This window comes from Neurospora tetraspora (assembly GCF_033439725.1).
Source record: "Neurospora tetraspora strain CBS 560.94 chromosome Unknown B0H65scaffold_7, whole genome shotgun sequence".
Lineage (NCBI taxonomy): Eukaryota > Fungi > Ascomycota > Sordariomycetes > Sordariales > Sordariaceae > Neurospora > Neurospora tetraspora.
Genome location: NW_026944389.1, coordinates 581,052 through 608,328, shown reverse-complemented (window position 1 = coordinate 608,328; position 27,277 = coordinate 581,052). Strand labels below are relative to the sequence as shown.

General features: G+C 54.1%; 7 protein-coding genes and 2 non-coding genes across 9 annotated transcripts; 4 read left to right on the top strand and 5 right to left on the bottom strand.

Annotated features, from left to right (window-relative positions):
- Positions 1-1,306: 1,306 nt before the first annotated feature.
- B0H65DRAFT_511173 (uncharacterized protein) lies at positions 1,307-3,460 on the top strand (the record flags this gene model as incomplete). Its single annotated transcript, XM_062828464.1, has 2 exons — positions 1,307-2,327; positions 2,622-3,460. The coding sequence occupies 2 exons, from the start codon at positions 1,307-1,309 to the stop codon at positions 3,458-3,460; spliced, it is 1,860 nt and encodes a 619-aa protein (XP_062678196.1).
- A 1,456-nt stretch (positions 3,461-4,916) lies between these two features.
- On the top strand, positions 4,917-7,607 carry B0H65DRAFT_283006 (ankyrin repeat-containing domain protein). Its single transcript, XM_062822904.1, has 2 exons — positions 4,917-7,363; positions 7,424-7,607. Exon 1 carries the CDS (start codon positions 5,102-5,104, stop codon positions 7,343-7,345), a length of 2,244 nt encoding a protein of 747 aa, XP_062678195.1. The 5' UTR covers positions 4,917-5,101; the 3' UTR covers positions 7,346-7,363; positions 7,424-7,607.
- Positions 7,608-8,860: 1,253 nt separating this feature from the next.
- On the bottom strand, positions 8,861-9,539 carry B0H65DRAFT_591207 (uncharacterized protein; the record flags this gene model as incomplete). The annotated part of the gene is made up of 2 exons (XM_062831090.1): positions 8,861-9,471; positions 9,530-9,539. 2 exons carry the CDS (start codon positions 9,537-9,539, stop codon positions 8,993-8,995), a joined length of 489 nt encoding a protein of 162 aa, XP_062678194.1. The 3' UTR covers positions 8,861-8,992.
- Positions 9,540-10,433: 894 nt separating this feature from the next.
- On the bottom strand, positions 10,434-11,153 carry B0H65DRAFT_474702 (uncharacterized protein). Its single transcript, XM_062827263.1, has one exon. The coding sequence runs from the start codon at positions 11,132-11,134 to the stop codon at positions 10,526-10,528; it is 609 nt and encodes a 202-aa protein (XP_062678193.1). The 5' UTR covers positions 11,135-11,153; the 3' UTR covers positions 10,434-10,525.
- A 4,029-nt stretch (positions 11,154-15,182) lies between these two features.
- Positions 15,183-16,421, top strand: B0H65DRAFT_445112 (uncharacterized protein; the record flags this gene model as incomplete). The annotated part of the gene is made up of 7 exons (XM_062825716.1): positions 15,183-15,266; positions 15,514-15,574; positions 15,613-15,667; positions 15,759-15,828; positions 15,965-16,052; positions 16,207-16,322; positions 16,374-16,421. 7 exons carry the CDS (start codon positions 15,183-15,185, stop codon positions 16,419-16,421), a joined length of 522 nt encoding a protein of 173 aa, XP_062678192.1.
- On the top strand, positions 16,399-16,547 carry B0H65DRAFT_t410. The gene has a single exon. It is a non-coding gene; the product is annotated as a tRNA-Leu (tRNA).
- Positions 16,548-17,544: 997 nt separating this feature from the next.
- On the bottom strand, positions 17,545-19,080 carry B0H65DRAFT_541713 (uncharacterized protein; the record flags this gene model as incomplete). The annotated part of the gene is made up of 4 exons (XM_062829183.1): positions 17,545-17,608; positions 17,787-17,962; positions 18,571-18,747; positions 18,826-19,080. 4 exons carry the CDS (start codon positions 19,078-19,080, stop codon positions 17,545-17,547), a joined length of 672 nt encoding a protein of 223 aa, XP_062678191.1.
- Positions 19,081-20,118: 1,038 nt separating this feature from the next.
- B0H65DRAFT_t377 lies at positions 20,119-20,218 on the bottom strand. The gene has a single exon. It is a non-coding gene; the product is annotated as a tRNA-Gly (tRNA).
- A 384-nt stretch (positions 20,219-20,602) lies between these two features.
- On the bottom strand, positions 20,603-25,571 carry B0H65DRAFT_530445 (DHS-like NAD/FAD-binding domain-containing protein). Its single transcript, XM_062828932.1, has 2 exons — positions 24,948-25,571; positions 20,603-24,880 (listed from the first exon to the last, which is right to left on the bottom strand). Exons 1-2 carry the CDS (start codon positions 25,071-25,073, stop codon positions 20,984-20,986), a joined length of 4,023 nt encoding a protein of 1,340 aa, XP_062678190.1. The 5' UTR covers positions 25,074-25,571; the 3' UTR covers positions 20,603-20,983.
- Positions 25,572-27,277: the final 1,706 nt, after the last annotated feature.

The window sequence follows — 27,277 nt, the reverse complement described above, 5'->3', positions numbered from 1 at the left end:
CCACGGTAAGCCATTTTTAAACTATGTTCGACATTTGATCCTCGCTCTCGCTTGTGCAAATGGCGGTTCTTGAAAAGATGAGACATGGACCAAATAAGAGCATCACCTCACTTCCGTTTTGTCTTATTTTCTTTCCGGTACCGCTAGCTAGCTCAGGTCAGGCACTCAAGCGTCTGCCGAACCTAGCCCACCTAGCGAGCTTTAGTGTAATGACGCTGTTTTTGAGGTCCGGTCTCCATCAGTTCATCTCATCTTGGTTCCTGTGACTCGGACTCGGCCCGTCCCCAAGTCACATTAAAAGTCAGGACAATCAAGGACAATCATCACAACGGACATTGGACAACGAACAACGGATGAACACCCCAAATCGAGTCGGTCCCATCCGAGACAAACCATGGACAGGGGGAGCAACACTCTTCTTTGCTTTTTGCTTGACAGTTATGACCTATTTCAGCTGTCAGAAAGAAAAGAGGATGCAGCTCATCATCTTGCTTTGGTGTTTGACACATGCAAAAGAAACGCAAAAAATAACGTTTCCCCTATACAGTTCACCTACCTCTACTTCGTTCGTAGCCATCAACTGTATTATCAGCATAATGTAATCAGACAAAGAGATTACCATTATGTACCCCCATTATCACCTGGCACCAAGATAGTATCATTCGGATACACCAACCTGACTCTTTGCTCTCAAAATGGACGCAACAGCCGGCGTTAGTGTCGTCGATCCCAAGTGGAAATCCGGGGCGTTAGTTTGACCTTGAGCGGACATTGGGCCGTATGATTCCCTTTGCGTCTCGTATCGTACACTGTTTCTCTGGTCTGTTTCAGTGCTTTACTTTTCCTTTCATATCACATACACTACGTCAACACTCCAGGCAACAGTCTTGTCAGATGATATCCATACCCATATCCATCCATATCCATACCTCGAGGTTGGGACCCCACTGCCTAGGCGCGCATACAGGGAAATAGCAACGGTCGGCTCTGGATGCTGGATGCAGCCCTGTCGATCTCTTTCCCGCTGACAGCTTTGACAAGATATGTGTAGACCAATGTTTGTCCATTATCCTTCTCTCTTTGCTGCTACACAACCTTGCTTGTTGGTCGGGAACTGAAACACATCCTAACTGCTTGTTCTACCAACTCCGAGCTACTACTGCATGCCGGACAGCAAAGAGGTACATAGCCAACTCATCCATCCCCATCGGAGTATCTTATTAGTCCACTCCTTTCCTCTCCGAGTTCTCAGAAACAACCAACTCAGACAGACCGACGGTCACATCAGAAAACGACAACACATAACATGTCGTCCATCACCACTACTCCACTCTCCGCGCCTCCACGGCCGTCATCATCCCGGAGCGTCGCCCCCAGCATCGCACCTAGCATCGCGCCCAGCATCAGTGGCAGCACCTTGTGCGACTATCCCATCACGACTGGCGGCAACATTAGTGCTTTTGGATCGAGAGATGGGAATTGGCCCGCGCTGCTACTAGGGGATCTTCAATTCACCGCCGCGGAAACGAACTTGGGTGTGGATGCGTATGCCTCGCACAACTCCGCCTCCGCCAACGCCGGCGCCACTTCTTCGTCCAACACGTCCACCCCGCGGGGTGATCGTGACCGTGACCGTTACGGTGACCGTGACTACTTCGGGCCCTTAACCTCCACCAACACCAACACCTCGGGCACCAGCAGCAGCAATTACTCCAACAACTCATCCAGTAACTCCGGGTCATCCTCCAACCCGGGCATCTTCGTCACCACCCGCACCAGAAGCCACACCTCCTCCCGCTCCGCATCCACCGGCCGCTCCAGCACCAGCACTAACAGCCCTTACATTGTCGGCGGCAGTAGCTCCAGCTCCAGCTCCAACAACCAGGCCTCCTCCTCCGTCTACTCCCCGTCCACCGGCCACAACCAGAACTACAACAGCAACCCCCGGGGCCTCTCCCCCAACGGCATCGGCATCGGCCGCCACGGTCCCGGCACCGCCGCTCAGGCTCAAGGCACCAACACCACCACCTGCACCTCCTCCAACCGCAGCGGCGGCAGCCACAAGCGGCAACCAAGCATGGCCACCCTCGAGCAGATCCAGACTTCCAACGCGCACATTGTGTCTTCCTTGCCCTCTGGGCTGGTGGCCGTGTTCGTGGGCGGTACGAGGGGTATCGGTGAAGCGACGCTGAAGCAGTTTGCACGGTACGCGGTGGCGCCGAGGGTGTACATTGTGGGGAGAGATAGGAAGGATGGAGAACGGGTGGGCGCGGAACTGGCGACTATTAACCCGGAGGGGGAGTATCATTACAGAAGCGCGGATGTGAGTCTGTTGGCAAATGTGGATGATGTTTGTAGGGAGATTAAGTGCAAGGAGAGAGTGGTGAATTTGCTGTTTTTGAGTACTGGGACCACGATTATGGGGAAAGGTATGTTTGAACTTGAGAACTTCTCCTCAAAAGGGGTGGAGAGAGGTGAGGGAGGCGGGACGACGGACGCTGCGCTGACCTTTTTGGTCATTGCTGCTGGCGTTCACTTCTCCTCATCACATATCTCATCCTCCTCCCCCTCCTCCACCCCCCTCCTACCCCCAAACAAACACAACTAACACCCCCCGACAGACACCAAAGAATCCCTCCACTACCCCTCCGCCGTACTCTTCTACGCCCGCATCCGCTTCATCGTCAACCTGCTCCCGGAACTCCAAAAAGCGTCCTCCCTCCGGCGCGTCGTCTCCGTCTTCAACGGCACCAAAGAAGGGTCCATCGACACGGGCGACTTCCAATGGCGCCGTCTCGCCATGTACCCGGCACGTGCACACTCGTCCGCCATGATGACGCTCGCGCTGGAATCCCTCGCCCTCGAAGCACCCGACATTTCGTTCGTCCATACCCACCCCGGCTTGGTAAGGACGAAGCTGGGGCAGGATACCAACAAAACGGCCATCACGGTGCTGAGGGGGGTGTTTAAAGTGATTGGACCGCTGGTGACGATCCCCGTGGCGGAGGCGGGCGAGAGGCAGTTGTTTATGGCTACTAGTGCGAGGTTTCCGGCGAGGGAGGGGAGGGATGTTGAGGGGCAGGAGACTTCTGGTGTCGGGCTTGGGCTATTAGGCCTGGGAGCTGCAGCGAACAACAACAACAACGGCAATAACAACAGCAACAACAACAACAGCAACAGCAGACCATCATCCGGCTCCGTGCACTCCTCGCACTCGCGGACGAGTTCCTCGTCTATGGCCACCATGACCCTGAAAGTGGCAAGGGGAACAGATGGCAGGGAAGGGAGCGGAGTCTACTCGGTTAGTAACGATGGGGAGGGATTAAGCGTCAAGACGGAGGAGGCGCTGAGGGTGATGAGGGAGGAGCAGGATATGGTGAGGAAGGTCTGGTTGCATGTTGAGGATGAGTTTGTTAGGGTTACGGGGAGTGCTTTTGTTGTTGGTAATGGTTTTATGTGATGAGGGATCCATCCGCCGGGCTTTTGGGTACTTTGCTTTTTTTTTTTGGCGTTCTGCCCCTGGGCTGCTGTTTTTTTTTTTTTTTTTGGTCTGGATAGGTAGGTGCTGGGACACACACCGGCATCAATCACATTGTTTGTAATCAGATGTAGACATGATGAACCTCTTGATACCACCTGCCCCTCTGGCTCGTTTGTTCCTTTGGTCTGCAATCAGGACGGGATGAGGCCCTGCCGAGGTTTGGGTGTTGGGAAGATAGATAAAAGGACGATAGTTTAATAAGTGAAAGTTGGGTACATTCCAGGCCATGATACACTCACGAGAGAATCTACCTTAAAAAGCCATTGTCGTGATATTTTCTGGTTCGGAAGGAACAAGGGAGCAATGTGAATCTCAGCAGTTAGGTCGGGGGAAGTGCAATGTGCAGAGATTTCGTCATGCTTTTCGTTTCTTCTCCAACTCCCCCATTTCCTTCTTCCTCGTGAGTACTACAGTATATCAAAGTCAATCCATCTAAATCTTCCGCCGCTTCTCAATCAGCTGCTGCTCTTCTCTGCCTTCAACAATCTGTCGTCGTTTCCTTCTCCTCTCGTCATATGTAATCAGGGGCACATCCGGGGCACATCCGCGACACATCCGCGGCTAACCGGGGCTCGGCAGAATGCAACCTAACGCAGCAGCACCTGATTATGACCGAATTGGCAACTGACAAGCCAGTGAAAATCCACATTCGGTCGGGGCCAGCATCTCCTGCTTCTCAAAGCAGTAAGGTTTCAACGGCTTTGCATGATGGCTTCATCTCCATCAATTCCGAGATGCGATTTCGAGAGAGGAAGATGCGGACGTTGTTAAAGGTTTGATGGCCAATCTGGGGGGATAATTGATGCTGTTAGATGCGTTATCAAACTGCCTGCCGCCGCCATCTTTTTAGCCGGCTGATGCTCACTGGACTGGAGCTTTGACCCAGCGCGCACCTTTCCCTTTCCCGCCATCGCGCTTCTTCCATGTCCTCCGTACACTTCTCACGACCCTCCCCTCTCTCGTCAGCAAACGGAACGACCAAAAACACCACCACCACAACTCCCGTCAGCACTGGTCTGACCTCGCTCATTGGTGGTCTCATAACGTAACGCTGCCCTCCCCTCTTGTCCTTACCTTATTCAACGTGTTAAAGGTCCAGCCAGGGGTAAATGGCTGGATTCTGCATAACCGTTCCCCCCACTCTTTGAAGTTTGGCCCCGTTAGTGCCTCTAACTAACCGTTATCAGTGCTAGCCGCTCACTATCCGCTCACTATTGCGAATCCACGACAGCATCTTTCCGCGAACTACGAATCCTTCGACGGGTACGGGAATCCGATCGCGTCGCCTAGGCCCGCGGAGTTTCCCCCGATCCTCTACATCACTTTTTTTTTTTTTTTTTCTTTCTCTACCCTCTTTTTCGTGCAACCGAGCTGTCATTACCGTCGACCGTTGTATGACAAACCGTTGACGGCGCCGTGATACCAACCAACCTTGTGCGCAACTTCGAATCCGAACGCGCCGAAATTGAACTGTAGAGTCCCGCTCGTACTCCGTCATCTACGTAGTACATATCGCCAGTTCTTTGTCCCGACGTCCTTCTCTGCCCGGCGCCCTCGACCATGCCTTCCATATCGGCACTTCCGACAGAGCTCGTTGTTTTCGTCATCGATAACCTCGACCGCTTGAGCGACCTGGCTGCCCTTGCCAGAGCCAACCAAAAGTTATACGACGTTGCGAACCCTATCCTCTACAAGCGCGTAGTATCGCGAGACTTTCCCTATCCCCTCGAGTGGGCAGCACACAACGGAGTGGTCGGAACCTTGATAAAAGCTCTCGACTCCGGCGCAGACCCCAACTATGAATTCCAACAGTGCATGTCTTCCAAAGAGTGGGACAAGGCCCTTACTGGAGAAAGCCAGCTTCACCCGGGCTGGGATGTCGCAAGTGCCTGCGATCCCGGCAGCACTTTGCTAGCCGGTAGCAACGGCAGCTCTCACGGTGTACGAAGCACAGAAGATGACGACGAATCCATGTCGGATTACTCGGACGACGGCGAAGACTATACCGAACACGAACTCGACTACTATTCGCCTACACTCGGCGATGACGACCGGCGCTACGATTCTGAGAGTTCGGGAAGATGGGTCCAAACCAAGTACGGCCGCAGGTACACTGCCCTCCATCTCGCCGCCAGAGCTGGCCACGTCAAAGCAATCAGCACTCTGCTCGAACGTGGTGCTCGGATGGACGTAGTGGCCAAACAGTTCTGCCCTTGCTGGCGGGAATATGGAATCTTGAGCTCTATGGAAAGCCCGGCTTCAGGCTTTGACTATGCAGGGTGGACGCCGCTCCATGTCGCAATCTGCTATTCCAGGGAGGAGGCTGCTGTTAAACTTCTAGCCAGTGGAGCACCGATCCAAATGGAGCTTCATCCCCCGTGGGAGAATTCGGGCTACCGCGAGAACCCTGCTACCGCCCTTCACCATGCTGCCGGTAAGGGCCTTGTTCATGTCGTTCAATATCTGGTGGGCGCTGGACTACAGTCGGAAATCGATGTGCGCGACAACAAGACCCTTACTCCCTTCTACTACGCATATGCGTATCGCCGCTGGGATTCTACCGTGCCGCTGCTGCTCAAGCTCGGCGCCAACATCAACATAGATGTTGACATCTTCCTGCCGTACTCAACCATCACGCCACTGGGTGAAGCGTGTCGTGTCGGATACTATGAAGAAGCAGACAGACTGATCGACCTCGGCGCCGACGTCAACCGTGGATATATATCAACTAATGTCGGCAAAGGCCTAACCCCCCTTCACATGTGCGCCATGCCTCTGGCCAAAGGTACCCGCTTCCCTATGCTGTCAGAATCCCTTCTGCTGCCAGCAGCACGGGCAATAACACCGCAAGAAGAATATGCAAGAGCAGTACAGCATGGCTCAGCTCGAGTGGCAACGATCGAAAAGCTAGTGGCCCGCGGAGCAGCCTTGGAAGCCAGAGATTGCCCTGGCGACACCCCACTAATCGCAGCAGTCCAAAACCTCAATCTGCCCGCCGTCAAGGCTCTAATCAAGGCAGGCGCCGACATCCACGCTACCAACTCCCTCGGCCGCAACGTCCTCATGCAGGCCATCGATGGCCCTCAAATGCCCATGCGCTCATCATCATGGGTTAACATCGGCACCCTCAGCCGCGTCCTCCGTGAGCTACTGAACAACGGCGCCAAAATCGACCACACAGACAACCAAGGCAACACCCTCCTGCACGTCGTCTGCAAATGCCCCAAAGAGCGGCTCTCTCCCGAACTCCAGTGCGACGTCCTCCGCCTAGTCCTCAACATCCCCGGCGCCCCGGCTCTCATGCAGGTCCGAGGGTCCCAGGGACCTGCATCCCGGTCCCTTACCCCGCTCATGATCGCTTTCATGGAGAACAAGCTTCTCTGCTGCGACGTCCTCGTCCGTCGCGGCTGCTGGGCCGTGAACCCCGAACAAATGCGGAAGGAAGATCTTAAATGGATGTTCAACTACTACCGTAACCGCAACTCCCAGAGCTACCGAGAGAGCGCGTTGGACTACCTCATGGACCTGGATATCGATGGTCATTTAGTGACGGACGAAAAATTCGGCGCGCACATACTTTTTGACAACGAGTATGGATACCGGCACTGTAAACCGAATTGGTTTGATCCGCAGCGACCGCACACGTCGACGGGCGAGCGGCTCTACGATCGCTCGGTTCTACTGCGCGGCAAAGAGGAGGAGGATGAGGATGTCCTTGGCAAGCCCAAAAAGAGCGCGAAGGAGTGGTGCGCGATGAGTGAGACGGTGGGTCCTCGGTATGATCCCCAAGATGATCTGTGGTAGTGCCTATTCGATGATCTGGTAGGTTGTTTCTCCCCTTGTTACTACTGGCAAACTCTAAGTGACCATCCGTGATATCAGGGTGTCAGCTTATAAATGTTCTTCCACGTCGGCTCTTTTGCTTTTCTTGCTGATAGACAATGGCTTCTGTACAATACCCCTTCTCTTTCCGATTTTCGACCCTCTATAATGGACGAAGGCGTTTATGACAGCAGTAGAGGCGTTACGAGGCGTCTCAGTGGCATTGTTATATGGTTACAATGTATGTGGGAGTAGTTTGGATGGATGGATGACGGTGTAGGAGGGGACTGGAGAGATACGGAAGACCTTACGACTGTGAAGGTTAGGTAGTCACCGAGGGTTATGGTGATGGTTCATGATCTGCTGGGCATGGACATATAATCGAAGAATGAGGACAATGTAGATATAACTGTATGATTACTTTTGACATCTTGGTCACCGCTCCGCTACCTCTGTGGTATGTGCGAGGTAGCTTGTTTAGTGTATCCTATACCTGTCCCTCTAGCCCCTGCCGAGGGTTCAAGTAGTAAGCCCCCATCACCTCCTTTCCCTCCGAAACAGCCATACCGTTTCTGCAGCAGTCCCTGGGGTCCCTGGCTCCCGACCCTCCCGAGTTTGTGCCTGGTAGTGGTGCCGCGAGGGCTTCAATCGCTCTCTCATACCGCCGAGGAGTTCGTTCCGCATTCTTCCTCTTCACCACCTCTATCTCTGCCGCTGTCGTCCCCCAGCACCAGTTATTAGCCGAGGAGGGCAGGCATCGTCGTAGTCGTCGCCGTCGTCCTATGACGGTGAATTATCAATCGCTAGCTCTTCCCCAACCCGCTAAACCGCTAACCAGCTCACCCTACTCGAGGTCTGCAAGTCTCCAACATTACCTTATGGGCGTCCGATGAGTCTTCCTAACTGGCCGAACTCGGATAGTTCAAGTGAGTTCCAAAGATACCTAGGTAGAGGTAGGTACCGCATTAATGCTTGACTAGGTCCCCATCACCGTCATTTCTGTCAGATTGACATATACAATCCAAGTACCCACCAATTTGCGGAATAACCTCTCCAAGTCCGGACGTAATGGTCTTGTCCGTAGCGGTGGCGGCGCTTGCTCCGTCGCAACTCACAAGTGGAAGGCATCCGACGGTCCGAGGTCCATGGCAGGCAGGCAGGCCGGGCGGGTGCCGGGCGGGCGAGAGATGAGCTCCGTTCTCCTTGGAGGCGCGGTGGCCGGACCGGAGAAAGTACCTCTAGGCAGGAATGTTGAGTCCATCAACTGCTGCTGCGCTGGCTGAGGACGAGGTCCATGATCTTTTTTACTAGAGAGTGAGGGCACCGAAGGCTAGCTCTCTTTCCTTCTCATTCTTCTCGTTCTTCTTTTTCTTCTTCGAGGTTAGATGGGTACCTCTAGGGTACGATGGGGACGACGCATGGACATGGGAGATGTTATCAAAGTGAACGGAGTAAGCATGAACACACGAGGCACGGAAGTATGGTAAAGGGGGTGGTATTGAACTTGTTGATTGAAGAAGAAGAAGAAGAAGAAAGACTAGCGCTCGATATATACAAGACTGATCCACATGCGCATCGAGCGAACCCCAAGACAACACTCTTATTCCACAATTCCGCATTCCTTCACTCTCAACCATTCTTCCTCCCCCTTACTCTCCTGCCCTCCTCCTCGAGCATCTCGCCCCTGAGGTCTCTCAACGACCTTGGCACCACTGTCGACAGCAGGGTTGTGGCTGGCGGTAACCACAACACCCGACCGATGGTCTGGGAGTTGAGCTTGCGGCTGCGCAGAGAAGCCAGCAAGCCGACGCGGAAGGTGACGGCGGTGTCCCAGACCCCTAGCGTCAGGCGGCTATTTCGTCCTTCGCCCGAGACGGCGACTCGAGCTTCTTTGGGGCTCGGGTCAGACTCCAGATTGTAACCCATCTGGGAGCCGTAGCCGGCAGGTGACTGAGCCTGAGGGCCGTTGTCCCTCAAAGGGTTCTGCGGCAGCGATGCATGACCTGCAGCCTGAGGCTGTGCGTTCGATGTCGTACCGCCACCAGAAGACTGGTCTGATGAGGTCTTCTTCTGGTGGCGGTAGTTACCTTGCTCGCCTGGGTAGGAGTCTATTCTGTGTTAGCGGCTGCGGGACAAGTAGAGGAGTTGTGAACCAGGGAAAGGGACTTACTGCCATAGTTGTTGAAGCGGCAACTCCTACCCCAGGCGCTCAATGCTGAAATCGAGAGGCTCTTCCGGGACCACTTCCAAGAAACCCGAAGGCGAGGAGACTAGCTCGCGGGTCCTGATGCCTGCGCGGGGGCGGACGGGGCCAATGCTACTGCTGCCGTCGTCGGGTGTGGCGTTGCCGGAGCTGCCAACACGCTGAAGAGTCTGCCGAGCCTGCCTGCCGTAGATCCGAAGTAACGGATGGGGGTATTTGAATAAGCATTATGGCCAGGTGGCGGACGAGTGAGCTAGCTGTTGGGTCTGCTCATGAACTGCCCGGGAAAAGCGAGAGCGTGGAAAATGCGGGAGGGCTGCTCTGGCCAGTGGCTTAGGCACCTTCCCGCGGTAACCTGCAAAGGAAACCAAGTTCCAGTTCATGGAGTGTTGTTATCGCGTGGCTCCCTACGGGCTTTTATGGCGAAAGAGTTGTCGTCGAGGAAAGAGATCTCCCGGGGAAGCGGAACACGAGACAGTCGAAGTATCCCAGTAAACCGGGCGCCCAGCCGGGTAGGATGCTGATCACTTGAAGAGCAATAGTTTCATCATCCTGGCTCTCTCGCTTGGAATCGAACAGTGTCCGGGAACGCCCGGGCGCGACCTATTTGTCGTTAGGTCGGACGCCCGTGTTTCCGAAACCGCTCAGGTTTTTATGGTGGCCATTGTAAGTCTGCTTTCTGCTCCAATTCATTCTTATGCGATTTCAGTTTTCAAGCTGTGTTGGAATAAGCTAACCGGAAACTCAGCCGGTGGCCAAGTTATCCCCGGAAGACGGCGAGCGGACTTCCTCCTTGGAGGAGCCGTAACCACCGTGGAAGACGAAGAAGACAGGCCTCTTGTCCTCGCCACCGAGCTTCTCGCAGATTTCCCCGTTCCCATATCCACCTCCATCTTCTCCTGAATGTCCTCGACAACGGACCCGCTGGATGGCGTTGCGAGCATCATCCGGGCTTCTTGTCATCGCCGACAGGGACCTTCTTCTTGGGCCAAGCAAACTTGATCTTCCTCGCCTTCTTGACGAAGGCCTTGGTGGTGCCACGGGTGGTAGACTTCTTCTTGCCCTGGACAGCTGAGGGCGATGAGGGCTCCGACTGGCGCACCTCGTCGCCTTCGTCTTGCTGCTCGCGCTTTCTCTTGCGAAACTCTGTAGGGGACGTGTAGGAAATCGTAGGGCGCGGGCAGGTTTTCCCTTCTCTTGATGCTCGACTCGACCTTTTCAAGCTGTTTGCGGAGCTTCTCCGCCTTTTGCTCATGCCTCATAAGCAGAGAGGCCTTCTCATCTGCAGCCTTTGCCTCCGCAGGCTGTGCCTTGGCAGCATCTTTCTTGGCTTCAATCTTGGCCTTTCCCATCAAGCCCCGGTTGACGAGCAGGCGCTCATCGACAGACAGATCATGATCGAATGCTACGAGCACCACATTCGTTCCTCTCGGGAGAAGGCGGCCCCGGAGCGCCCCTGCGTTTAGATCAAGGACTGGGTGACCGGAAAGGTTCGCTCGCCCAAGTGGACGGACGAGATGGTTGCGGGACAAGTTAACGGTGGGTGGAAGGAGTTTGAGTGGTGGCATGGGCCAAAGATGACCGATGTCCTGGAGATGTACCACGAGTTGGCCCTCGGGGGTCGATGGTCAGGATTTTAGTATCCTTCACTCAGTCAGGGTTGGCAAGATTCAACTTGGCTGCTTTTCATTGATTGCAGCGACCGACACCAGCAAGGTGGCTCAGGCTCTTGCTTGATGGCTACTGGGCCATCAGAAGATGAGGTTGACGATGTGATGGAGGGAGAGCGATGTGATATTTGGCTCCTCTCGGCGAAGAAGTGAATGGATCTGTTGCCGGTTTTCCGTTGGCAACCAACCAAACGCAACGTGTCCCGTATTTCGGTGAAAGGGTCGAACGCCAGTTCATCTGCAGCCTGTGCCTCAGCAGTCTGTGCCTTGACAGCAGCTTTCTTGGCTTCGATCTTGGCCTTCGAGAGGAAGTTGGCCCTGCGCTCGGCGGGGCAAGAATATGTTTTCAGAGGTCAAGAAGCTCTCCGCAAAGAAGGAGGACAACGAGGAGAGCGAAACCAGGCAGCGGGCTCGTCGTTCGTGGTGAACTGGATCTGGTGCCGTTAGATGGCCGGCGAAACTTTGAGTTGAGGAACTCGCCCAGATGTAGTGGAGTTCGGTTAACCTCATGTAGATGGTCGTAGTTCGATTCGGTACGAGGCGCCTCGTGCTTCGGCTGAGTGGTCACTCCGTCTTGTGTTGTTGGCGGTCCGTAGTTGTAAGCCATGGCTTGGATGTTCAGTTTGGAGCTATGGCACGAAGGAGAAACGGATATGGACGAATATCGATCTCGCAAAGTGTTACTCTCGTGATGTTGCCTGGCCATGACAGCACGGGGCCCGGGTTGTCGGAAAGGTCCTCATGGTCGATGTGGTAAGTCGAGTAGGCGGGAAACAGGAGAAACCATTCCTTAAGCTGGCTGGACAAGAGCAACGGGATCGTTGGCTTGTCAAGTTCGTCCGTCCTGTTGCCAAAGAGGGACTTGGGACGCCGTTGGCCTTGAAGAATTTCTCATCCCTACAGTTCGGAGTGTCAGCATCCGCTCAGCTTTAGTCTTCCAGATGTGTGAACTTACTCCTGGCCGTCCATGTTGGCAATGGCGTTCTCGGCATCAGCGTCACAGCCGTTCGTCCTGTCTTGCAAGGGCCTGTTGTTCTCCTGGTCCAGCTGCGGCAGAGAAAACGCTTTTCTTTCTTCCTGTACGTGCGGAGCATTTCCAAGTCCAAGATGGCAACTGGATGCACTATGGATGAGATAGTGAGGATTGCCGATGATACCAGCGACTTAATCCTTCCATGCCGGCGCTCGCTTTACAGACCAGGGGCAGAGGCTGGCTGTTGGTCGCCACTGTTGCCAGTGTGTCCAATTTCGCCGCAGAAGCGGCGGGGTGGCCGTAGCTGTTGGTGGTGCCGTCCATGGCGCCAATGGCGTTTCGGCATCAGCATCGTTGGCGTAGCTGACGAAGTCGAAGCCCCTCCCTCAGCATGCCGTCGAGCCAAGGGAGGAGCTTCTTGGCGCCATGGACGGTATGAACTAAGGCCATGTTAGTATTCTGAATGCGTGTTAAAGCGGCGGTGACAAGTTAGCGTACTTACGAACGACGGGGATGCCGTAGATGGGGGCAATGGAGCGGATGTAGTGAGTCTTCTTCTTCGTCAGCCGCGCCCGCGCGAGCGGAAGCAATATCCCCGGGACATCGGCGCCCAGATCATGCTGCTCACGAGGAGACGCGGTGACCAAGCGGGCCGAACTTTGGAGGGATGAAAGTCAGCAATGAGCATGTTCTGAGATGGAGTCTTGAGGGTATACCGAGTTCAGGGAACGCAGGGTAATGGGGATGTGTGTGATTTTGGTGAGTGGATGCACGTGGTGGCGCGTTGTTCTCGTTGTTGGAGTTTGGGGAGAGGTGGTAGGTAGGTACTAACCTTTGTGAGATCGGTGATGGAGATGAGAGGGAGAAGAAAGATGAAAGGGAAAGGGAAGATGAGGAGGAGAGGGAGGAGAAGGGATGAGTACCAGGAGTGAGTGGCAGAAATTCTACTAACTGTTACGATCCAATCAAGGATCCCTTATGTAAGCTAGATCAGATAGAACCAACGGGACCAATCAGGTAGGACCCGAAGGAAGGACCCGAAGGCCCGGGTCCTTAGGCCGGGTCCACGGGTCCGGATTGACGGGTCCATGAAGGCCAGTATATAAGACGGCCTCCCCAGGCCTCTTGAATACCGGCTCTTCAGCAAGCAATAGCTTCTACAATCAATCAGTACCTTTCGGCTACTACTACCGTTGTTCTACCTATCCCAGCGATATACTCCTGTGCTTGTAACGGTTCGTCACACTAACCTCGAGTCTCGTGACCGATGAAGGTGCCCTGAAAATGTGAGCGGGGTAGATTCAATAAGGAATCACCTCTTGTGTCTGAAACGGGAGGGTGGTCACGAGCAAGGGTTAGACCCTCAGCACCAGGTTTGACTTTTGCCAATCGTGTGGCTCAAGGGCACCCGTGACCTTCAGATACCTGCGGCCTACCGAGATACTGGACACTCATAGCCAACCACAGGCCGGGGCGGCTCAACAGAACGGGGAGACTGAGCCTCAACGAACACTCACAACCAGGCAACTACCACCAGGTGACCAGCGAGTGTACGTACCTCCCCTCGAACCCCTCCCCCTCTTGCCCTCCTTCCCTCCTTCCATCTAACCCCTCTTTCCCTCATACCCCTCCATCCCATCCCCCTCATACCGCTCCTTCCCTCCTTCGGTCCCGACACCTTCCATCCCTCCACCCATCCTCGCCGCCCGAGCAATATAGTCCACTTCCCCGCCACCCAAATCCAACAAACAAAAAAGTTGTGCGGTTGGCGCAGTGGTCAGCGCGTTCGCTCCCAAAAGGGCTTAGGCAACCCTTTCAGTGTCGAAAACGGCACCGAATCTTACCTGTAGTGCTAGCAGACACACTAGCACAGCTTACAAAGTGAGACCGAGTCTGGGGGACCAAGCCAGGGAACAGTGAAAGATCCCGGGTTCGAATCCCGGACCGCACACATATCTTTTTTTTTGTCCTTTTATGTTGTTTTATGTCTTGTTGGGCTGGTGGTTAGCGTGGTTCTTTTGCGCTTCTTGGTTGTGTGTGGTTGTTGTTGGGAAGAAGGTGGAAGTTTGGAATATTCCATGGTTTCTACCTCTGAAGGGGTGAAGGCTACAACATTCTGTTGATGGATCATTTCCTTTCCTATCTCCAAAGTTTGAGGTTCTCGTAGCAAGGCATGTTTCTCTCGTCAAGTGTGCGGCGGTGTGCCCGTTTGTCGGTTGGAGTCCCTGAAGGTACGTACCTACCTACACCTGCAGTATCATGTTGTGACACTTGTCCATATTCGATCGCATGGGGCCGAGGTTGAGGATGACGGTTCCAGAGATTAAGAGTCAGGCGCTGCTTGTTAAGATGTCTGGGAAAAGGAAGGAGGATAGGTAAAGGACAAAGGTCTCGGAGTTCACAGATGTCTGTCATCGTTAGGAAAGACGGAGACAGGGGATACCTAGAAGTAGAAATCGTGGAGTAGAACATCACATCTTGTCCTTCATCCAGGCAAGTATTTTAGGACTCGTTCACGAGGTTTCATGTAGCTACAGTGTCATGTTCCATGTACAACCGTCGGCATGCATCATGCGTCCGTTGAAGCAGACAGTCTTCCTTGCAGCCCGGCAAGCCGCGTGCATCGAGACATGCATCCAGTACTGAACATCGGTGACATCCTACGTCTAGGATTCTTCGCTCCTCTTATCTTTTCACTTGTTCCCCTTGATCATGTCATTGCACTACTTCCTTATCTATTACATCGACTTGTGTCCTCCGTACGAAACATTGCCGAGTGTTAACCGGCTTCGTTTCAACCGTTCTACGCAACAGCTTCTCTCGCAACTACCCGAAGGCGAGGCGACCGCGAACGTCAAAGACATTGATCCCTCTGGCTTAGCGAGACCATCCTATAACAATCTTTGCAATCAGATGCGTGATTGTATGTCGTCTGCGCAGGTCGGAAGAGAAGACCTTGACCATCGCCGTTCCATGTCGCAAGCGCTCTTCGTGCTTCTCCTCTTCCTCTTGTCCCATGGCTGCTTTTCTTCTTGCTTACAAGCTAGACGTCGTCAGGTACTGAGCTGCCCTCTTGCGGGATCCGTCCGTCTATTCGAAGCTAGTGTCCGCCTTGTCTCTTCCAGGTTCCTGTAGCGAGCAGAGGCAAAAGGGGCCAAAGGGCCGATCGAGGTCGAGAGGCCGTAGACGCGCAATGGATCGCCGCCAACTTCGTTGACGACTTGGAGGGCCGTGTACGTTGTTCTAGCCTGAAAAAGGAAGCTTCTCACGAGGCAGCTGAGGCCTTGTCGTTGTCTTGAAACAGAAAGCGTCAGTCTCTTCCATTGGCACAGGGGCGACAGGAGAACCATCGCTAGCAGCCAAGCGTAAGGACAAGATGAACTGAAATTAAACGTATCTCTAGTCAATTACAGGGAGTACCTTAGTATGGTGATGGGCCGGCTGGAACAAGCTGGGAGGTGTGTCGGGGGATGGCTTCTTGGCCTTTCTGGCTGGCTTCTGCGAGGCCGAAGCACCTCTTGCGCTCCTCTCCGTGACTCAAATCACCAGAACTGTCCTTGGCGGCGAGAGGGAAAGCGACGAGTGTGCTGCCCTTGGTAGCGGTAACTGGAGTCAGGGGGTCAGTTGCACTGCCCATTGAACCGCGAAGCACTTCGAGACGCGAGGGAAGATGGCAGGAGATGAAGAAATCGTGACAACGGGCGTCCATATATGACTTGTTTGCAAAACGAAAAACATAGCACATACATGAACAGGTGCATGTATGGTTCCTGTCGAGCGCTGTTGTTGCTTCTCTTGCTGCTATTGTGTTGGTTTTGGGTGAGGGCGAGGGTGATGGTGATGGTTATGGTGGGAGATGGAGGCAACGGAACAGAAAAAGAAGAGAACACCAAGAGACGATCAGGACGCGGGGTGTTAGAGCAACCAACTCGCTTCAAGACTTGGCCCTATACGGGTTTGCTCGCGGGGTGGCTAATGACCTACCTACCAAATCCAGCCTTCCCCAGCAGCCAACCGCTCGCGGAAGGCAGTTTGGAAACTCTCACGGAAGGAGCAGGAGCAGGCAACAACCGAGCCCCGTCCTCAGAGTCTCCCACACCACCTCAGGGAGAGGTACGTGCCCCCCAGTGCCTGTCCCCCCCTCCCTCGTGGTATATGTATTAGGTCTTTGGTTCTCTTTTCCAACAAAGCGCAGTTGGCGTAGTGGTTTAACGCGTGCACTTCAGAACCTGTGCTGAAGGATTGGCTACCCCGAGGACGCATGTTCGATTGGGGCACGGCAAAGACCGCAGTACAACAATGTGGTACGAAACCCGGGTTCGAATCCCGGACTGTGCAATTCTTTTTTCTTCTTCTTTTTTGCTGTTTCTTTTTGTGTTTTTGCTTTGCCTTTTGCTTTGGTTACGGCCTTGAGGCTGTCGCCGCTGTCTGTTCGCTGTTTTGCCAGATTGGCAAATGGCAGCTCTTGTTCTGGGTTTCTCCCCCTTTTCAGAGTTTTTGTGGGGCACATCGAGTGTCAAAACGGACACTTGTTAAGATATTTCCTTACAATATTCAGATACTGAAGGGCGAATGTTCCTGTGCATGACGAGTGAACGGTGGTTGAAAGGCGAGATTATCTCAGGCGTAGATGGTCAAAGGCAAGTCGGCCAGGCAGTTGAACCTTGTAGACTACAAGACTCGCTATCCTTGAATATTCTCTTACTCGCCCCTTTTCTCCCTAACACATTTGCCCTGGGCGGTCTTTTGACCTTGATATTAACCCTTATGGAAACACTGTGCAAGGTACTGTCTCAAATCCCAGGCCTGGACGAGTGAAGTGAAGGCGTCAAAGGGTTTTTGGGATGTGTTGGATCTATGTCTTTGTCTAGGAAGTGAGGGGACAGAGTTCAGACAGGTACACTCCTTGAGAAGATTTGCTAGCATATGCCTTTCGTCCGGATTTGTTTTCTCGGGACCAAACATCGACCTCTCGATTATGAAACTTGTACCTAGCAAGCGAAGTAATCCGGCGCATAAGCCTCATCCAGACTCACACAAGAAGGAGACGCCTCCGAATACCCAAACCCGGCTCTGTCCAGTTCATCGACGACGATGACAAAGACAAACCCATCCGCTACTTCATCAATGCGGATGAAGTGAGCACCTAAGGACACCGACAACACCGAGATAGTGAAGCCCAGCCGAACCTTGGGCGTGGAAGTTCGTGATCGCATTCACAACTGGAAAGTTTGTGGTCCATGAATCACTTAAAGAAGCAGAGTCAACTGGATGACAAAGGAGTGTCCTGCTTTGGGGTACGGAGCTTATGAGCACAAGCGAAGGCAAGAGATGTTCAAGGGCCGCCCTGGACTCCTGGGAGACAATTCAAGTCGAGGGAGTTATAGAGGTAGATTTCTCTACAGCTGTTCAACGTTTAGATGATCCCGATTACATTTCCCTCCTCGCTCAGATACAGATTTGACTTCGTACCATCGGATATAACCAGCACAAGATGTTCAGTTACCTATCTAAGTCCCATCAACGCAAGATGTAGACCAGTGTCTCCCGAGTCCCGAGGCTCTGTATCTGCATAACCTTCCACTCAGGCCAACCAACTTCCTTCCTGGAACAATCTTCTCCTGAAGCGCAGGGAAGTGTTCGCGCAACGAAATCAGCGATACAACCAAACCCGGGGCGCCATGACAGAACTGGACCAAGCCTTTACCAGTGTGCGCATGATGTTCCGAGCTAGACCAGTTACCAGCGGGATGCTGTAGCCTCAACAATAGCTCTACCGCCCGTCAAACCCAATCCAAATCTTGAAGACTTCAAAAGGGATCTATTCCAAGCAGCCCCTCACTGCCCCTTCATCGCCAGTTGAGCGCTCGCTTGGTTCGAGCGAAGTGGTGATGCTATGTGCTCCTCGTAGACCTTGTCCAAGCGGACTGCATGAACTCGTAGAACCAGTGTGAGCTCAGAGCCGTGCAGCACAATAGAGGTGGTCGATGACATGGATCGGATGTCTCTCTAGATTCCGGTGGGCGGCCAAGATTCCCAATTGCCTTCGTCAACCCCGTCAGTGGGGCTCCAGGGCGTGGACTCCCATTGCTCAGCGGGCATGCTTTGGCGTTGCAGAGTCAACATGTTGAACATGATAAGGTAACGAACTCTGGCGGACCTGGGATGGATGAGAGGAGTTAGCAAGAGTTTGGTCGCGTAGGTACCTAGCTGGAAGTGAAAGGAGGATCTGTTGACGAGACGCCGTGCCTTGAACTCTGTGCCTCCGATTTGCACGGTTGCGACGGCAAAGGTCTGGAGTGTGGACTAGGTATGGAGGGGGAAGTGATGGGAGGAATGCGCAGAAGTGGGAGATACTTACACTGTCTAGCGCAAATGGTTGACGCAGTAGTAGGCCTTTTCCTTCCAGGGAGGGCTGGTACAGCCGGGCGTGAGGCACTTTTACGGCATCGTATCTATTGCTGTAGTCGTTGCGAGTGTTGAGTGTTGATGGTCTGGTGTTGGAGGCTGAGTGGAAAGGCGACTCCAACGGAAAGGGCTTGATTTTGGTTATAGTTGTCTAACGAAAGAGGAGAGGAGAAGCCAAGCGGAAGCCAGTAGAGGGCAGCTTAAATACCCGGGCGGGAAGGGAGTGCCGGTGAATGGTGGGACGGCCAGTGAATATGCCCGGGCGACAAGGCACGGCCGGCCAACAGATGCCAGGTGGCGATGGTGATGGGGATATGGCAGTGGGGGTGGTGATGCGGACAGTGAATGGGAAGAACAACAAGACCAGACCACGATGGTCAGTGCTGGGCTGTCCAAAAACTTCAAGCGGCCCGTCAAACTGAACTAAGCCGGCCCTCCAACTGGTGGCTGTGTCGGGGTCCATGTCGGTGACGGAGTCAAGTCCACCAAGCCTTCATTCAACAACGGAAGGCACGACCAGTTACGAACCTGCCATCCCACGGCAAACCAGCCGCGCAACCTTCCAGCCGTCCATCCACTTCCTCTCCCGGCCTCCCTCAGCCACCCCCAAGATAGTACGTGCCCTTCCCCGGCGGTATATGTATCAGGTCTTTGTGTCCCCTCTCCAACAAGAAACAAGTGCGGTTGGCGCAGTGGTCAACGCGTTCGCTCCCTAAAAGGTTGGCAACCTTCAGTGTCGAAAACGGCACCGAAGGGTGGGACTGGGGGCAAGTAGAACAGCTTGCCTTTAAGGGAAACAGTGAAAGATCCCGGGTTCGAATCCCGGACCGTGCATAATTTTTTTCGTGATTTTTGTTTTGGGGGGTTATTTGTGGTGATGGGGAGTTTCTGTTCCTTTGCTTTGGATGAACTCAGACACTCTCGGCAGCCTAGTTCGGCTACTGACTGCTTCCTGCTTCCTTGCTACGTTGCAGTCCTGGAGGATGAGTTCCATCTTCCTAAAGTGAGTTGAGTGATTGATGCTTCTCCTAATGACTCGAGTGCTTTCCCCGATTGCAAGGTCGATGAGCACCAGAAAAAATGGGAAAGTGACCATAATGACAAGTTAACCTCGGCAGGCTAGCTATAAGCTGAGGACTACTTACTATCTTGCACTCCAACTCCCCGTAAATTGCCTGCCCTCCTCGAAGCTTCATTCTCCCTTGACCCCAAGTAATAGTATCCTAGAGGAATCCAGTCTTGACGTGTCTCTAAGAAAAGGGCAACCACTTACGTACCTAGGTAGAAACGAACGACTACAAACCCTCCCTCCTTCACGGTTCACGATTCAGCAAGGACTGCTTTCACAGTGTTATAATGTTAAATATCCAGATATCGACAAAAAGGATACAGTGTCAGAACGCTGTTGAGTGAACACCCCTGACCCCCAGTGGTCAAAAAGAGAATTTGTGATGTCCAAACATCCACGGCCAGACCCAAAAAAAGACGAAATAAAGAACATTGCGCGGTCCGGGGCTTGAGCCAGGGTCCCCCGCTTCCTCCTTGTAGGGTCTAGACCGTGAATGGAAGGCGGGTACGTTAAACCTCTACGCCAACCGCGCTTCTATTGGTGAAGAGGAGACTGAGGAGTCGGCAGTGTGGTGGTATATGTATCTCTCTCTGATACCTCTGGGGCCCTGGGCAGACCTTGTGACGTACGTTGAGGGCTGATCAGGGGACGGACAAACTGAGGGGTCGGAGACCATTTCTGGCCCAGTCAAGCCCCGTCTCTGTCTGCCCCCATGCCACTCTGGCTGGCCGTCTTCCGAGGCCATGAAAGTTGGCTGACAGACCCTCCTAGTACGCGGAAAGCCACCGACATAACACGTTGAGCCGGCTGGTTGTGAGTTCTGACGCTGGGTTGTACTGTCCACAAGCAGGGGTAAACATCATAGGTAGTCAAGATTCTCAAGGCCTTGGGCATGGGGTTCACAACTATTAGGATGCTGACAGTAATGCCTTGATTGAATGCTACTGTATGTGACTTGAACTAGACAGATGCTTTGTACATCTAATCTGCCCGTAGAAATGATCAACTCCGCTGAACGCCGACCGAACGACAGACAATGTGTCCTCGTGTGCTTAAATGCTACCAACCAGCCATGATAAAATCCAGGAGTTCATGACTGATATCTATCTATACACGTTTATCCGTACTCCTCACTCATACTCCGTATGATGATGCATAATTTCTTCTCGCCACCATACCCAGGATTGTCCTCCTCTTCTCGAAACAACGTGGTATGTTTGGCCTCTGGTCATACACTGTTATCCCCTCATCACTTGCATCACATCCATAAATGCCAACATTCCTTCATGAACACTCCCTAAGCGCTCCCTCTCATGGAACTCAGCATCATAGCCGCCTCCTGCCTCAGCTGTTCCTCAGCCGACCAACCCGGCGGCCAACGTCCCGGTCCCGGTCCCGCACCTTGTGCTGACCCCGGCCCTGCCGTCGACCCCGGAGCCCCAGCCGCGGCTCCAGTCCCTACAGGCTGCTGGTCCGCTTGCTCCGGCGGTCCCTGCTGCCGTATCTCCTCCAGTCGCTGCTGCTGCCAAGCCTGGAAAGGAGTATAAAACCTTGCCGGAACACCCTTAGCCGGCAGTACTGTCGAAAACGGTAGGGCCGGCGGCACTGCAGCCCCTTGTACGGCAAGCTGAGCAAGTGCTGCCGCGCCGAGGTCGCCTCCCATGGGCAAGCGTTGGCGGACACGGCGAGCGGCTTCGATCCAGGGGTCGTCTACTTCTGCTTCGGCTTCGGGTGCGGGTGCGGGGGTGGGCACAAGTGCGGGTTCTTGGATGCCTAGGCCCACGCTCTGTTCCGGTTCCTGCAATGCCGGCTTTTGCGCTTCCATGACTGGCCGGAAGAACATGTCGAGGGCGGTGGTACTCCAATACCTAATTGGGTAATCCGCTGGGGGCACGCCTTGCTGGTATTGAGACTGAGGTTGCTGTTGATCCCCCCACCTAGGAGGGAAACTCAATTGCGACGCGAGAGGATCGGAGTAAAAGAAAGGGTTGCGGGCTTGATTGGTTGACTGTCCATGTGGCGGAACCTGCTGTTGTTGATGCTGACACAAAACTTGCTGTTGGTCTGCGAGCTGCTGTGCATGTTGCTCTTGGCCCGATGGCTGATTCTCCTGGTCGTTGTGGCCCTGCTGTTGGTGCACCGAGCCCATCCTACCTCTCGGTCCGTTCAATCCCAACGGCGGTGACCCAACATTAGGACTCAACACGTTCTCTGACAACGGTCCGGGTGTATCGAACTTGGGCTCCAACACTTGCAACTTAAGCAAGCTATTGGCGGGTAGAGTCTTACTCCTCTTCCTGGCCCCCTTGCTGATGGTTGAACCTCTGCTCGGGACGGTAGTTTGAGCATTGTTGAGATTCCTCATGTTCAGCGGCGGTAGTTGGTGTTCCTTGGGGGTCTCGTGTTGGGTTGGCTGGGGACTGGAAGCGCGGGTGGAGGGGCAGGACTGCGAATTCGAAGCAAGCGCGTGGTACCTAGCAATGAGACGATCAGTCTCCTCGAAGCCGGCATCGTATTTATCGACGACCTCGACGGCGAGGTTGGCGAGGGGTTTGGGGGTGAATATGGCGGTCGTATGTATCGCCGTATGTGGCGGGATGCTGGCACCACTATTGGTCCGGTTGCGGGGAGCTTGCGGTTTCGGTTTCGGTAGGGCTCGGTTCTTGGGTATCGTTGCTGGTGGTAGGAGTTGGGTTTGTTGTGGTGGGGGAGGCTGGGGAATCTGAGGAGTCTTGGAACGCTGAGGCGGAGGAGCCTTGAATGGGATGTTAACCGGGACGGCAGTAGCATGGGGGTGATGTGGTGGTGGGAGAGCGACCTCTGTCCCGTTGTTATCGAGAGAGACGCGGGTTTCGACACCCCTGATCATTTTCCATGTGACATTCCGTTTTCGCTTGCGAGTCTTGACCGCTGCTGTGATGGAATCGGCTTCAACATCTACCTGGGTTCCGTCGTCTTGATCTGGAACGTTATGACCAGCATCATTGGCCGATACTTCTACGGATGGTTGGCTGTCTCCGTTAGGCTTGGGCTTCTTTCTAGCCGTCGCTTTTGGTTTATCATTCTCATCGAGAGACGTTAACGAAGCAGTGCCCTTTCTCCTCTTAGTTTTCGACTTGTCCTTAGCAGTCGTTTCAGCAGGAACAGGCACCGGCTTCTCCCCTTCGTTGTCCAAGTTCCTGATGACCTCCAAACTACCCATGATCCTCCAAACCAGGTGTGCCGCATTGTTCTTATGATCGCGTACAGACGCTGGCCGTTTCGCATCGGGGTTGAGTTTGGGTTCCCTCGGGGCTCTCGTCGGTCGCTTGGTAACTGTCTTTGTAACTGGCGGTGGCGGCGGCGGCATCTCTGTCTCCGCTGTTTCTGCTGACTCCTGCTGCTGTCGCATCTCCTCCGGAGTAACCTTGTGTTTCTTCAAGGCGCTCAGAGCCTCGATAGCGAACTGGTCTTGAACAGTGCTAGCTGCCTCGACCAATGCCTTCAGCCCCTTGTTGTCGCTCTCCCTCCTCCTATTTGATGTCGGAGGCTTGTCTGTCTTGTCAGCCTTCTCGGGTTTCTCGGTCTTGTCCTTTTCGGCCGCCTTCTCGCCCTTATCAGCTGTCCTGCGCGCCGCCTTGCTTGTCTTGACCTTCTCTTCCTCCGGCAGAACCGTACCGGGCGGCAGCCACAAGGCAGGCTTCCTATTCTGGAGATCTCCCACCCAAGCGTCACAGTCCCATTGTACCCAGAAATCAAGTACATCCGACCAAACACTCTCGGGAGGCTTGGTGAAGTTGACAAACACCACTTTGCCTCCCTTGTCGTGCACAGCCTTGGCGAACTCCTTCACCAACACCTTTAGCCCATGGACTCGCATGCTGGTTCCAAGGATGAGAAGCATATCCGGTCCGAGAGAAAGGTCGTGCTGCACCAGAGGACTAATCAGGTGAGCATGTGGGTGCTCTTCGCCGTACAACACAATATCCGGTCGAAGCTTGCCCACTCCCAGCGCTCGTTTGCCCCGTTCCTCTCTGGCTGCCGTCGCACCAGCACAATGGGGACAAGTCGGCTGCCGACCGGCTAGGGTATCCGCCTGTCGATCAGCATCGTCCCACGAGGCAATCCGGGCGCAAACGAAGCACCGAAGCTCGGCCAGGGATCCGTGGAGGAAGACGCACTCAACACCGCGGTTGGGGGCGGCCGGTTGGGAGGATGTATCCTGCGAAGCATCGTGTTGGGATGCTGGTGGTTGACTTGCCGGAGGTTGACTCGCCGGCGGTTGACTCGCCGGCGGGCACTCATTCTCCTTTTGTCCTTGACTCGACGAGGGACGGTCCTCTTCTTGGCTTTGATCTGCATCCTTGGGCCGGCCACCCGCAGGCTTTCGCGTCGAGAAGCGGTAGCGGCTGCCGGCACCGAGTTCGAGGGACGTGGCTAGACCGACGCGTTCCTCGAGTTGGTCAATGTTTTGGGTATAGCAACGGACCAATTTTCTGCTGTCACGGAGGACACTGACAAAGTGGTGGCTAGTTGTTGGCTCAGCGGCGCGGACCTTTTGGCGGAGAGTAGTCGCGAAGGTGTAGAAAACGGAGGTCTTGACGGGGCACGACCAGATCTGAGCGTCGAAGAGATCCTTGCCCTTCATGTTTGGTAGGGTGTTCTTGGACGAGAACGACGATTGGGACGCGAGGAGAGGTGTGGATATGGACGAGGGATCTTCGCTGTCGGAATCGGACGAGACGCTGCCGCTGCGGGAAGAGCGCGAAGTAGAGCTGTCGCGGTAGGGATCGAGTATGACCGGTGGGGGCGAGGACAGCGGAGAGGAACATGGTCCTCGATCGTCGCGCAGGTGGGAAAAGTCGAGGGTCGGCGGAGAGGACCGGAAATGGGGAGGCCGGTCCGAGGGCTGTCCATTGTTGCCGGTGATCTTGGACGGGGGCGTGGTGACTTGGGTAGAGTCTTTGTCCTTGCCCTCGTCTTCTGCGCTCGTATCGGGTTGCTCCGAGTCGTTCTGTGCGTCCTCGGGTGTAGCAGTTGCAACTTCGGTATTCTCGCTCACGTCTTTCTCGTTGGCCTCTTGAGGGTCGAGTCTAAGTCGCTTCGCCGGTCGATCGGACGTCTCGGATTCTTGGGTAGCATTCTGCTTTTCCGCGGCGGCGGCGTCGAACTGGGCTTGGATCAAAGAGTAGAGACCATTTTCGGATCGGAAATCCTGTGGTGTAAGAGAGCCATTAGCGGGAGAGGCAACGCGCGTTGTTAAGCTGTTGACTGTTACTCACGGGAATGCCCGAGTTGGTGCTGATTCCAGCGCCGGTGATGACCACGACCTTCCTGGCCTTGTAGAGGGCATTGGCAATGTCTTGAAGCAGTGCTTCCGAGGTGGGCTCAACGTGGGTTGTAGGCATGGTTGGTCGTAGGTAGATGGTGGTGGTTATAGGTTGTTGCACCGACGAGCAGACGCCAGGACGACAAGACAGGCGACAACAGGCACGGTCGTCCAGCGGGTGCGCGTGTGATGGCAGAGGGATCTGAAGATTATAGCGTCATTGCTCGGTAGGTCGTGGTGGTTGGTGATGTAGGGTGACTCGTCAATGGCTTGTCTTTTGCTGTGGTGTTGACCTCGCTCTTCGTCTTTCTCTCTTTAGGGCGCGCAGTGGGCAGACAACTAACGCGTCCGGGATATCGATGTTGACGCTGGGCTGGCAAAGGACGCGGTCGTAGACTTGACTAGGGATGGTGATGGCGGGAGAACCCTCGTGTGGTTGGGGCTCACATTGACTGGTTGTCGTCGCGAATTCTGCAATGGACCGAGTCTCTCGAGTGACAGTGACAATGTCCGTTGTAGAATCTTTTGTTGACTCTGTGTGGTCCAAGTGGATTCTCTTCAAGCTTGTGTGGACGAGATGTGGATCGCGACCGTTAGTGGACATGAGGTGACAAGTGTGCTGATGGTGCCTGAAGCCACTGTAAGCAGGGTGTTACAGCGCCCTGAATGCTGCCATGGCACACGCGGGGAATTCCCGGCTCCACTTTAGCAAGGTTCCATTCTTCACTGGCCCAGCCGCCAGAACAACCAGAATCACCAAAATCAACCAATTGTTGCGCCTGGGGAACACATCCGGGCGGGGCCGTGCACCCTGGTGCTGGAGGCTGGGCCACCCGCCGGTTCGGCGCCTGCCTGCCGGCGTGACAGGCCGGAATTGACAGCCGGGCAAGAGGTCAACTCGGGCGGTTGTCTCTTTTTTGTCCCGTTCCTTAGGTTTGGACACCTTCGTTCCACCGAATACTTACGGATGCCGTGGTCTTCGTCTCCAATGAGAACGTTTATCTCGGGGGTTCCTCCACCCACTGCCGTGTCCCGACCAAAAACAGCAGGAAAGAAAGACGCCGAACAACAATGACGATTGTCGCCATGTGACCACATAACCGGACCTTCCGCGAATGCTTTATGGACGAGGCTGAGGTCGACTTTACTTTGACAGCAAATTCCAGTTGAGGGTTTCATCCACAATTGACACATAGACACGAACCAAAACTGCCCTAACGACTTAACAACGATGGCCATGTTTGTTGATTTACAGGGGGGTTGCTGCAGCAACTATCACGATAACTCGATAATCCCAGCTCGCTAGCCCGATATCGACTTACAGCCTCGTTGGCAATGGAGAGCCACTACAAATATCACAAAGCAATTTCACGGGGGAAAAGGGAATCACAAAGGGGAACCCTGACTGAGAAGATTCAGGTCTTATTTCTAATTCCCCTTCGACGTTCATGGGTTATTTTCACGTCCACACTCCCGTTCGTGACTCCATTTGCTTCTCTCAGCCTTACACAGCCTCAGCCCACTACCCTATCGTCTACTTTTTACGGAACTCTCACGCCTCTCTCCTCGCATACTAACTCCTTACTCTGATGTCCATATCCCAAAATTTCCCCGCGCTCCTGCTACCCGTCCTGCGCGTCCTCCGCCCTCCTTCTGGGTCCTTGGTCATCTCCAGAATCTAGCGTTATGCTGTCTTACACTCTCAGTCAGTTCGCGATCTGCCTTGCGGTGATAACAGACTCTGGGAACGAGTCTCGAAGCGAAGGAAGATAAATTTATCTTGTTTCTTCGTTACCTCATCGTCCGACCACGAGGTTGACTTTTCCGCCACGTCGATCTCCGGAAATGTCCGGAGATAGTCGGTCTGGTATTGGATAGGTACTAGACATATTCGTAGGACCTGAGTCTGGACCTCCATGCCAGGAGCACATTGTGTCAACTCATTCGAGAGTTCAATATGTAGGGTATCTCTAAGAAGTTGACCCAGGAAAGGGGCAGAAGGTGGTAGTCCTATTGCTTCAGACGACGAGCAACATTGGCCACGATCTACCTCCCCTCTCGTGGGATCTCATTCTTAAAAGACACATATCGAACTACAAATACCTAGTTGAACACTTGACAAAGGTGGCTTGGCATGGCCCTCTCGGGTCTGATCGTTAAGTACCTTAGTAATAGGTAGCTGAAGTATTGTTAAACCAGGTCGCTGGGACAGGAGTTTGGGACTTCGTGGAAGGAGCCCAAAGGCGGGGCAGTAATCGGGATGTTCTTCCTTGCCGAATAATT

Excerpts from the sequence above, each read along its gene's own strand:
- B0H65DRAFT_283006 (XM_062822904.1), top strand. The coding sequence starts at position 5,102 with ATGCCTTCCATATCGGCACTTCCGACAGAGCTCGTTGTTTTCGTCATC.
- B0H65DRAFT_530445 (XM_062828932.1), bottom strand. The coding sequence starts at position 25,073 with ATGCCTACAACCCACGTTGAGCCCACCTCGGAAGCACTGCTTCAAGAC. Across the intron at positions 24,881-24,947 it reads GCACCAACTCGGGCATTCCC|GATTTCCGATCCGAAAATGG; the intron begins GTGAGTAACAGT and ends CTTACACCACAG.
- B0H65DRAFT_474702 (XM_062827263.1), bottom strand. The coding sequence starts at position 11,134 with ATGCCACCACTCAAACTCCTTCCACCCACCGTTAACTTGTCCCGCAAC.